This window comes from Acanthisitta chloris, unplaced genomic scaffold, assembly GCF_000695815.1.
Source record: "Acanthisitta chloris isolate BGI_N310 unplaced genomic scaffold, ASM69581v1 scaffold40262, whole genome shotgun sequence".
Lineage (NCBI taxonomy): Eukaryota > Metazoa > Chordata > Aves > Passeriformes > Acanthisittidae > Acanthisitta > Acanthisitta chloris.
The window spans coordinates 1-12,280 of NW_008659470.1; the positions used below are offsets into that span (position 1 = coordinate 1).

The window sequence follows — 12,280 nt, forward strand, 5'->3', positions numbered from 1 at the left end:
GGATACCCTGAACGCCATGGCGCTGCAGTACTGCTGCTCGGTGAGTCCCCGCCGGCCGGGCCGGGGCGGCTCTCAGTGCCCGCGGGCAGCGCCTTTCTCGGGACTGGAAAGTTACGTCAGAGCGTTCGTGCAGCGGCGCAGCGTTCCGGTTCCGTGGGCTGTTTCCCTTAAAGCTGTTGTAAGAAACGGGTGTAGGGCTTTGCTCGTAGCACTGTCTCTGAGCCTGCACCTTACAGTCAGGGCTGTACTGCAGTCACAGATGGGCACTTCTAGTGCCATCCTCGCTGTTAGAGTGAGTGGTGAGGGGGTTGTTGCTGATTTTACGGGTTTGTGTGGAGCCCTAAATCCACTAAAGTAGGGGAGAAAACTCGATGTAGTTGTATTTTGAATTCTGCTAAATTGCCTAAATGTTACAAGCATGAACATGCTATACCATTGGGAGCTCTCTGCCCCCGTGCAGCCTTCTTGGTGCCCACTGCTTCTAGCGCAGAGCTCTTATATTAGTCTGGTGAATGTCCTGCCTACACAGTAATTTTGGCTGGCCGGTACTAATTAAGGCAGTGGCATCTGTCTTGCTTGATGTTTCCAGTTTTAACAGGAAATCAGCTGTGCATGTTGGTGGACTGACTGCTAACTGTACGGTTTCCAGATGGTCAGATTCAAAATCCGTATTTACAGAGTTCTTGCTGTCACCAGATTCTTCAGGCAGAAACAGAATTGGGGGCCTCCTGTTGTGAGATTAGGCACTATAGTCCTGACATAACTATTTCCTAAACATGACAGAACTTAGCCTCATTAACCAATTCTTGGCTTTGGAACCCACTGCAGTTAGGTATTTTGAGCAGGTTTACTACATGAGGCCTCAATAAGAAAGGAAAGACAACCGAGTTGTGCTCTTTCTTGGAAATTCAAAGAGCGATCCCAAGAATTTAGGAAAAAAGTATAACTTGAGTTGTGGTGGAATCACTACTCCCTGGGGTAAGTGCTGCATTTGGCAGACTTTTATGCTTATCCAATTTATTCAGCATGGTAACAAATACACTGTTACAGGAACTGAAACAATTTTTCATTATACAAAGTTAGTGGTAACTTGGGTACAGAGCTTGTTAAAAGGGGTACAATTCTTGTGTGCTTCATAAGCATTACAGAACAACACTGATTTGGCAATACTTTTTTACGGTGAGGTTTGTGGCTGTGCTTCTATGGTGAGGGAGTTACTGTCTCAGAACGAAGCTGCTGATTCTCCAAGGGCGCTTATATCGCTGCAGAGTATTTCTCATTATAGTTAAAATCTGAACTTATTGCAAGGACAATGAGATCAATTTTGAGCAAGAATAGGGAAAGGGGAAGACTGATTTGATGAGAGTAGCTGACAGTTTTAAGTTATGCTTGGTTTCTGCCTTAGCACCCAGAAACAGCAAAAAACACAGCTGTGCCTAGATGAATTGGTAACTTACAACTTTTAAGGTTCCTTACTCAGAAATTTTCAATTTAATAACGATCTCACAGGGAATTACATTTTAGGAACTGACATCATTTGAAAACACTGAGCTAAATTCCCATTGATGCCACAGAGATAGTTGCCAACTGATAGATTAATATACGTAAAGTAAATATATATTTGTGAGAAGTGACATTCAGTCTTCTTATCTGAAGCGAGGAGGTTACTTACCTCATAATTAATTTCTTTCTTGCTGTAACATTGTTAGATTTAGTCTTTGACCTCATCTCTCTTCCTACTGTTTGAAGAGTATCAGTTTAAAAAATCGAAACAAAACAAAGGCCTTGCTTTGGTTTCCTTAGGAAAGACTTATATTTCTTAAAGATGTAGTACTATTAAGAGAGTTCCAGTTCAATACGGCTATGATGTTTACACTGTTGTTTTTATTTTTAGGTTGCAGATATCAAGAGAGTTAACAATCTTATCAATGATCAAGATTTTTTTGCCCTGAGGTCTATCAAAATTCCAGTGAAAAAGTTCAGTGTATTGACCGAAACACACGTCTCTCCAAAAGGAAGACCAGTCCTTCGGCCTCCTCTCTGTTCCCCAGAAGTACAGGAAATTTCACTTTCTGATAAGTTTTCTGCTAACGAGACTGCTGGCAACTTCTTAAAAGAAGTGGATCGAGATATAGAAGAAATAGTGAAGTGTAATGATACAAAGAGAGAGAATCTTAATGAAGTTGTTTCTGCTTTAGCAGCCCAACAGATCTCTTTTGAAACTGATGGTAAAACTAAAAAATGCAGAGATCCTTATTACGGAGCAGACTGGGGTATAGGATGGTGGACGGCAGTAGTGATTATGTTGATCATTGGCATAGTAACTCCAGTTTTTTATCTCCTATATTACGAAGTTCTAGTGAAAGCAGATGTCAGTCACCATTCTACAATGGAATCTTCCCATTTGTTTATCACAGCAGCAACACATCAGAAGCAAATAGAAAATGGAATAAATCCAACACATATTATAGATGTTGGTAATCAAGGAGATCAGCATTAACAAGAAAACCCCAGGCAAGTGTTATTCATAGACACGTAACAAAGCTTTAGGTAAAGGGGAAACCACAGAATGCAAAACGCATATGGAACACAGAGCAAACGCAAATTGATGTGTGGCTTGCCTTCATGGACAACGTTCCACTACAAGGCTATTTCTGGGGATCACATAATCTCTGAACATGCCTGAGACAGGCAATTTCAATGCAAGATTTGGGATATAAATTAAGGTGTAAAATCATCTCTGAAGCTTTGCACTTTTTTTCTATTTTGATAGGCGTATGTTTTTTAATTAATGATGAGGTGAAAAAATGTAGTTTGAACTAACACATGAGAAGTCTTACTGTGCATTTTGCAGCCCAGAAATGGGCCTTTGGGGATATCTAAATTAAACATCTGAAAGTATTTACAGAATTCATAGCACACTTGACATGTTAATATTAGGTTTACAGTTGTCAGTTAAAGTGGTGTTTTCATAATTTTATCTTTATTATAAAGTAAGATTTTCTTTAAGAAACCAATATTCCATAATTAATTGCGACTATGAGGGTCTTTTTTCACAAGTGACTTTTATAGAGGCAGTAGCAAATACTTAAGCTGGAATCTTCACTTCTTGTGCCTGTGGTCAGCCCATTCTTTAGTATTCTTAAGTATACACAATAGGATAGTTTGTTTTCTCTGTGTGTGACACTGTGCCTCAACACAGTCCAGCAGAGAGTCTTCCTGAAACTCCTGTGGTATCCTACTGAAAACTGACTGGACTGCATTCTCATCTGGTCAGCTACGTGCAGAATGAAAGAAGTGCAGAAGTGTGGCACCTTGCTGTAACTGCTCCAGTAGTCTTCATTTTATGCTAATGGATTTATTTCTTCCTGTCCAGTTAATCTCAGTTCAGGACCAACTGATTGTTCAGACAGCAGTCGTGTGGGTAATGCTAATGGTCTTGTGCCTATGAACCTCAAATACTAACTTCTTCCTGAAATCTAGCAAACTCCAAATGAGATTTAATTCCTGCTATCAAGAAACTTGAATTGCAGCAGAACAGACAAGTTGCAGCTTCAGACTTGTTCTTTACATAGTAGTGTATTTGTCCTCCACTGTTCTTGAACGTTTCGAGTTTCGTGTTCAAGCTGGGTTTTCCCCTTCCCCATCTGAAAATGCTTCAAGATAAAAAACAAACAAAAAAACAACCAAACAAAGACCTACAAAAACCAACCCTGGATTCTTCATACAGAAAGAAGGAGGTTCTTGTGTACTCAGAGTACTTTTAAATAAAAACTGAGATGGTGCCTGTAATTTTTTTTGCTATATTTGCCATGTGGAACAAGAATTCCATTGCCCTGTTCAAAATACTATTTGTTACTGAAGCCTAAGATAACTAACCTGATTCTGCCTTACAAAGAGAAGTGGAAAAATAATCACTATCCTTTAAGCTACTATTGTAAGCTTTCCATTGAGTGTCTTGACTAAGTATATACAGTATAAAAAAATCTGGAAAAGTGAATGTTTCTAACTATTGAGGTATTCCAAAGTGCTTTACCAAATTCTGAGAGTAAAGACTTATGTCCCGTCTATTCTTGGGGCACCTGTTGCCCCAAGAAGTGGGGCAGCTAATCTTCACTGGCATGCCAAGTGTATGAACTTGAACTGGCTAACTTGTATTATATTGAAATTGAGGCAGGCCAAAGTCTGAAGGAAAATGGTGTACAGTGCTCTATGATCTGTGGCTCATGAGCCCTTTGAGTAGGCTCACAATCTCCATAGATGCCCTTTGATCAGTTTCTACACTAGAAGAGGGATTACAAACAGGGCATGAACTTCATGGTTCACATAACACGTGTTTTCAAAGAGATTTTAAATTAATTGTCCTTTTCATGAAGAGACTATGACAATAATGCAAGCGTAAACACTGAAGTACCAGTTCTAGGTAACACTATGAAAAAGTGCATTACAAAATAATTTATGGTGGCTGAAGTGAAACAGCTTCTATGGTTAACACTTTAAAAGGTGACTTGCTGTAGTCTAGATAAGAGAACTTTTGCACATGAAGACAGATGTTTTCTGTATAGGATGAAACTTGGTATATAATGTGTCAGTTTTTTGCTGCAAGCTTATTTGTTGATTTGCTTCTTTCCCCATCATTCTGTTTCTGAAATCTCAACAGTTCTAATTCTTTGTCTTTCCATTTCTTACAGGTTTGTCAAAGAACACTAAATTAGATATTGTGATGATGCAACATAAGCCTAATTTACTTTACATACCTGAATGACTGGGTAGTAAATTCCCACGGTGCAGAAGTGAAATCAACTCCAGTTGTGGTTTGGCTAGGTTGGGGAGATCTCTGTCCTGCTGATAAATGGATATGGAGGTCCATGGGTAACTGGTGCTTCTCATTATGTGATGGTACAGCTGACGAGTTATCTAGTGTATCCCTTTGGGCTTTGGGCTTTTAGTGTTGGAAAACCTGTGGCTTACTGTCACCGAGTTAAATATGATGGACCTTGATTTACCTTAGGATAAGTAGTCACTGGAACAACACAAAAGGACAGCTGTTTTATTGGACTGTACTGAACTCTAACCAAGAGACCAGCATTATTTTTAGAATTTATTACATAGCATATTTCATATAGCACATTTTTAATTAATTAACTTCATCAAAAGATGCAATAGGTCTCTCTCAAAGATTGTAGGACTCCTGGTTCTAGTGATGTACAAGCATCAGCTGCCTTGGCTTTCTGCAGGAAATCTTCACTGTTTTTTTCCAAAGTTCAACACAACTGGAAATGCATCATCACATGTCAGCCCTAATTAAACAGGGTTAACTGTTCTGTAGGGAACTTAAATCCTATCTAAGTTAAAATCTCTTAACCTTTTAGAAACTGACTTAGTAAAAACCAAACACAAAAAAACCCACACAAAATAACTCAGTTGTAAATAACCTTTTGGATTAATTGCAACCCATTGTTCAGGAAGTTGTTTTGAAACCTGAGTGCATATTGCACTGTTGGATCATGTAAAATGTAAATGTTTTAAATCTGCTGTATTTTGGAGTATGTTGTTACAAATAGTCTTTGTATAACTATTTTATAAAGGCTGAAAATACAACTTTGTAAAATAATCCTGAGGATGCAAGTCTTATTTTGAATACTTGTGCTCCTCTGCTTTTAGAAAAACAGAAGTAATATACATAAAATAAAGATTTTATTTTAGACTGCAGTAAAAGTGGTGCATATAACATATTCTTAGCTCTACATACTCTGCAGGAGGACACTACTTGTATATGTTTTGGCTAATTTTTATGTATGATCTAAAATAAAAACCCTTGGCCAGCAAGTATTCTGTTGGCAATAGCTGCATATAGCATTCATACCTAGCATATCTTAACGGTAGTGTTAATGGTTTATCCTGTGCATGCCATGTAGAACTTAGAACTTCTCTGCATACATTTCTGAGAATTTGTTAGTTCTCATAAATACACATGAAAAACTAAGCTAGGGATCAGTGAAGTTCTTAGATGAAGTTCCACACATTGAAAGCAGTGCATTCTTGCATGAAGTAGCAATGTTCTTCTGATATGCTGTAAAGATTGGATTTGAATATATGCCTGTCCAAAACTGAAGTTTGCTACAAACCAAAGAACAGTCATAAGTTTTGTCATTATTATGGTCTTGCAATGAATTCTAACTGATCAGAAAATCAGCTTCTAAAAAACAGCTGCAAATGTTAAACCTCTGGAAGAGCACAATCTCATTTCTCTTCAGAAGTGCCTTGGCCTTGTGGAAGGCCAGGAGCTATGTCTTTGCAGAACTCAGCGTTTTCCTAAGTAATGGTTTTATTTGCCATTGTTAAACTAATCCAGCCTAAGACTTTGTGGTTCCCTCTGGACGACAGGGGTGACTACAGTTTACCTTTTAAAGTTCTCAAAAATAATTGATTTCTGCCAGAGTAATATTCTCAGCAATACAGTAGGGAGGTAGTTGTCTCGCCCATTAGCAGTGTGATGAATGGAGAAAGTCATCGGTCCTCAAGAATTAGTGTCGGCTACAAAATAAGGTATTGTACCTGTTCAGGCAAGTCACAGCGTGTAACTCACGTAGTAATGCTCTTCCAGTGTTAATTTTGTAGTTCTGTCTTTGGCAAAGCCATCTATTTGCATTCCTTGTATAGGAGGTAAGAAGTCTCACTGTTCACCTCGTATGGGGGGGAGAAACATCTAGTAGAAGCAGTTACAGTTACAGCAAGCAAACAACTTTCAGCGTGCTTGCCTCATTGACATCTTCTGTCTCTGCCTTGTATATCACATGCAAGAAACAGGCACACCTATGGAAGAAGCAAGTGCTAACATGGGTGATGTTGAAAAGAAAATTAACAAGAGAATACATATTCTGTGCAATGCAACAATATTTATTAAACATTTGTAGTCAATGAACACTTCAAAATAAAAGAGGTATATACCTCTGAGGTGTGACCTGCATAGCATTTCAGTTTAATTTTCTTTACATATGGTATGTATTTTATCAGAACATTTGAAAACTACACCTTACAGACCAAATGCTTAATGCATACAGAAGGTCACAGAATAATGCAGAACTGTTTCCCAGTCACTGGTTAGGTGAGACACTGCTTGACAGAATGCCAGACTTGCAAGAAAAACTTCTGTAGGTTCATTTGTTGATAAAAAGAATTGGTTTTCATTTAAAGCTTCTTTCATTAGACCTGATAACAGCACTAGTTATCAGGAACATAATGTTTTAAGACAGTAAAAAACCCCACAAAACAACACAACAATCCTGATCAATTGTAATGTAGTAACACTGACCAGTAGTATTTTGTACCATCAAAGGATCATACGGCCCAGAGAATGTTCTGTTACTGTGTTCTTCAGGTATCTAATCTGAGCAATAAGTTTTCAACACTTCAAGTTCTTAAGTAAAATTAATGTTTACAAACTTCTGGTTTTGCTATTCTCAGCACTCTTCACTTGTTTTTCCAATCAAGACCACATGCATTAAAACACTTCATCGTGGTTTTTCCTGTATTTTAGTTTTTATTTTTGATTGATTTGCTGCCTGTTTCTGTCTTGTTTGTTTTGTAGGAAAGTAAACAAATACAGTAACATTACATAGATGTCTATTATCTGCCATGTCACTTAACAGCTCTTTCAGGTAAGAAAGTATTGTCTTAACAGATGTAAAAACTGAGACAAAGGACTGAAATTTTCAGCACTAATTGGAGTACCACTGGTGTAAACCAAGATTCTGTAATTTCTTAAATTCTGCCATATATTCTTTCTAAGTGTAACTTTCCTTACTTATGATGATTTATAAAGGTAATATGACACACTTTAATGTGTTCCTTTCTTACCAAAATACTAAGGATAATGTGGTCTATTAACTATAGCTTGTCAAAATGTTGTCATGTTGTTCGTCTGTCTTGCCAAGTTCCTTTCAAGACAGATTATATGAAAGTGTTTAGTCATCAATTATTTTCAGTCACCTGAACTCAGAAGTTACATAAATTCCTTCAGAGAAGTCAGCTGGCAAATGTGAGCAGCTTATGTCCATAAAGTTCATAGCCCTCTTTTGCTGCAGTTGTCAAGAATTTCATTATTGGTTTCAAGATTTGACTGCTGAGGCATAGAACTGACTAGTGCAAATGGTTAGGCATAATTTCAAGTAAAAAGGATACATTCTTTTTCTGTGCAGAGGCAAGACAATGGCATATAACTTACTCCATCAGTAGGGATTCCAGAGGACCTTAAAAAAAGGCACGTCTGCAAAACACTTGGCAAAAGAACAAAACAAAGGATCCCATATCCTATTTTACAGCATAGTACAATAAAGCTCTAGGGTGTTTTTAGAGTATTTATAAAAACAGAACTAAAGCATTAGACCTGTTGATACTCAGTCTACCTCCAGAATTCTACTTCAAGTAGTGTAAAGCTTGAGCAGTGTACCACCTAGCAACAACAGTTACTATGTTGCTTCATCCATATTGTTATCATTGCCAGCACCAAAGTCATCTCCATCTTCAATATAGGAAGAAATGTAGTCATTTTCCTAAACCAATGGGAAAAACCCACCTATCTCTCTCTGCAGATGGCAATGTATAAAATAAATAGGTTTTAAACTTCACTTGAGCACCCAGGTTTTAAAAGAGAAACAGATTTTTTTTTATTTTCTTGGGAAAGAGAAAGGAAAATACTGTAATGAAATTCTGATATATATGAATGAAGAGACATCACTGTTTTAGTGATTAAAATGAGTAATCATATGCGTTGATTGTGGCAGGACACATTCCTGTGTGCAAGATCTTTTTTTCAGAGCTCTTTTAACAGGTCTAAAACACCCACTTAATTAACTACAACACACTGTAGTGCAATAAAGAACATGATGTAATAATGCCTCTCACAATAACTCTCCCTTGGCATCAGAGAAGCTAGTGACATTTCTTTGGCTGCCAGCCAACACACTACTCAATGAGTGGTATCTGTGTAAATAGGAAAAATAACATGATACTTCTTCATGCCCCTCCTCATCATATTCCTCTGGTTCTTTTGCTTCTTCATCATCTTCACTGTCTTTGTTTTATTTTGTCTTTCTCATCTTCACATTTTTCTTCTTGATCATCCTTCTTTTCCAGCTCCTGTCACAAGGCAACTTCCTTTACAAGATAATCCCGTGTTGCAGCAACAGCATATCCTCCACACTACCAAAATGTTAAGCTGCAGATAACAGCAAGACAGCTAGCATAACAATGCTGTGCAAATGTTTTCTGTAGATATTTAAATCAACATGATGTAAAGCACAAGAACTTCATAAGGACTGACTTGGTCAAGCATCAGCCATTGGTCTTGAAGGCTGAAACACTTGTCTTGTGTAAAAAAAAATGAGATGATGATTTCCCTTTACCACCCACTGTTAGAACAGTTGACAGGAGAAGGCCATGTCATACTTGATAAATCCATACCACATACTGTATGTACTAACATAACTGAACCAAACAACTGATGGATTACAACAAGAAAAACTACAGATCTGTTTCACCTTTAAGCTTCCCATTCCCTGGGTAATTGCCTGCCAAATAGATGTTACTTCCTAGGTTTCTCTTTCTGTAGGTTTCTTCCCTCTCAACTTACTACATTGTTTAAGTTCCAACTTAAGTAAATTGGTGAAACAGCAATAGATTTAAAAACTCTGGCACCAGTTCCTCCTTCAGTAAGCTCCAATAGTAGTTCTGCTGTTCATATTAGGCCATATTACTACCCAGCAAAGAGCAACTGGTTGTTGTGCTCAGGTTCAAATAGCAGGAAAGAAAGCTGTTTCTCCACAGCCAGGCTGTATCCTTACCCTAACCCTTGTGCCACCACACTGGAGAACAGTCATCTATCAAAGTAACAGGACAAGGCCAGAAGAAGGTTCTTCAGATTATACCATTTGTACCAAAAACATACTAAAGGTTTCATTTTTCTTCAGCAATTTGTATTGTACAATTTAGAAAGAGTATGCACATCTTGCCTCAATTTTTTTTTTTATCACATCCAGGTTACTTTTAGGGTCAGAATTTTTTTCCATTTTTTGGTTTTGCACCTGGTGAAATAAAATACATCACTATTATTTTTTTAACATGGAAAACACAAATTCTCTTGGGTTTTTTACTTGGTCTTAAGAGCTTACATCTTGAGTATGCCAAGGAAATCCCATATTTTCTGTATTAAAATTACCTTAGACTTGAGCTAGATCATTCATAGAGGTGTCAATTCCTAATTTATGTAAGAGATGCCTAGAGGGCCAGTCTGAAACACACTTAGAACAAGTAGTTGACCAAAGGTTTGGCCAAAGTATGACATTTAGCTTCACAAAATATGTGCCACCTACATACTTACAATTTGTCACTTTTTCATCACATGTTATTTTTCATCATCTTGAAAAGATAAAAACACACTAATACAATGTGTATTTCCACCTAGTCCCCCGATTCATGAAGCCTTTATTGAGTTACTCCGTGATTATCTACATGGTGGAGCATAAGTCAAAAATAGTATTCCATGTACCCAATTAAGAGCTACCTGATTTGCACCACTGTAAACCAAAGCTGCCCAAATTCCAGCCTAATCAAGGAAGCAGAACACCAAGAGCTGCTAAGAAAATAACTGTATTTTGTCAAAAGCATTTGTAATAAATAACATTGAGTTTATTTCAGTGTTTTGCCTATGAAAGCATGGTACAGTCAAGCTGAGGTGAGTCAAGCTGTGCTGTAATAATACATGAACAGCATTAAAGCAAACACATCCAGAATGAAGCAGGACTGGAAGGAAAACAAGTGGAAAGTGCAATTCAAAATTATCACCTCTGCACAAACTCCTGCAGGCTTTAAGAAATAATGCATATAGGACAAACAGACATGTAAAGATCTGTCCTTAAATGCTGGGTATCTTTGCCCCTTATCATGAAATTAGAGACATTGACCCATCATTAGTAGAATTCCAAGCGAACTAGTTCCCTACATCCAGACAGCTTAAAGGTGCAAAGCAGCACAATCTAATCTAATTTCCAAATACCTGTCCTTGCAGTCCTTTTTTTTTTTGGTAGTAGGCACTGTTGATACCTAGGATGCTGTGTTCCTCAACCCTGGGCAAGTGTGGGAGACACATGAAATTCTACCCAAAGTTTTGTCACTAAGAAGGCACGTGGTCAGGTCTTAGGTTAAAACATTCAGGAAAAACAGAAAGAGGGAGGGAGACGTGTGTCAAAATAATGCTATCCTTGCACATGTGACTGTGTAGTGATCCCAAAACCACTTCTGTAAACTATGAAAGTAGAATGTTTGAAGGAAGTCTGTTTGAATTTCTGCACAAATTCTTTTGAGTCACCTTTGTTCCACCATGGTTAAAGTGTCACCTAAGTTGGCTGTCCTCAAAATACAATAAAGATAGATATGAGGAGGGCTTATGTGTCATTCATTAGCTATGTGGAAATCTCCTGAGTCATATGAATTTTGTACAGCCTCTCTATCATCAGGATTCCCCCAAAACAATAAAACCACACAGTTTTTGCTATTAGGGGAACCTATCTTTTTAATCTAATCAAATTCTGATGGTCAGCTGACCTTTGCCATTAGAACTGTGTAAAAAAAAATCTACTTTTAAGAGTCAGCAGAGAAACTGGCAGTAAAGAAAGAGGAAGAATTCCCCAGCAAACACTGATTCTTTCTTCATTTATAACAATCACATAATTTTAACAAAAAATAATAAATCTTCATTTATAATTTCATTGGACCTTGGGGAGCTAACTATTGTGTATGGGCTTACAAAAACCACTGGTTTCTTCTTTGAAAAAAAAAGTAATGTTCTGCTGCCACCTTGAGAGATTTTACAAATAAGTATTTGATCTTCAGTTGAATCTTACTGTCTGCCTTTAGTACCATGCTTAAAGAACAAAGCTTTCAGTTAAGCCATTCTCTGTGACTACTGTACATTCCCATTTCTTTTTCTATTTTATCTGTGAACTGAAAAATGACACATGAAGGACTTGGACAAAAAAACCCAAGAAAGTAAACAATTATACATAATAGACAGCTAGATACGGGAAGTCAAGTATTATTTCACGTCATCAGAACAACAGACTTCTACAGAAAACTTTAAGTCATGCATACCAGAAAACACTCTGAAAAATAAATATATGTATGATGCTGTGTAATAAAAATCTTTTTTTCCTGTAAGAACAACCTATATCAGCTCCAACTGCTGTTGAAGGATCTGACTCACAATGCTGCAAAAGAAAGT

General features: G+C 37.5%; 1 protein-coding gene across 1 annotated transcript; it reads left to right on the forward strand.

The window, feature by feature from the left end:
- Positions 1-4: 4 nt before the first annotated feature.
- Positions 5-2,500, forward strand: LYSMD3 (LysM, putative peptidoglycan-binding, domain containing 3; the record flags this gene model as incomplete). The annotated part of the gene is made up of 2 exons (XM_009069401.1): positions 5-40; positions 1,895-2,500. Coding segments are annotated over 2 exons (642 nt in total), but the record flags the coding sequence as incomplete, so codon positions are not given.
- Between the last annotated feature and the right edge of the window lie 9,780 nt (positions 2,501-12,280).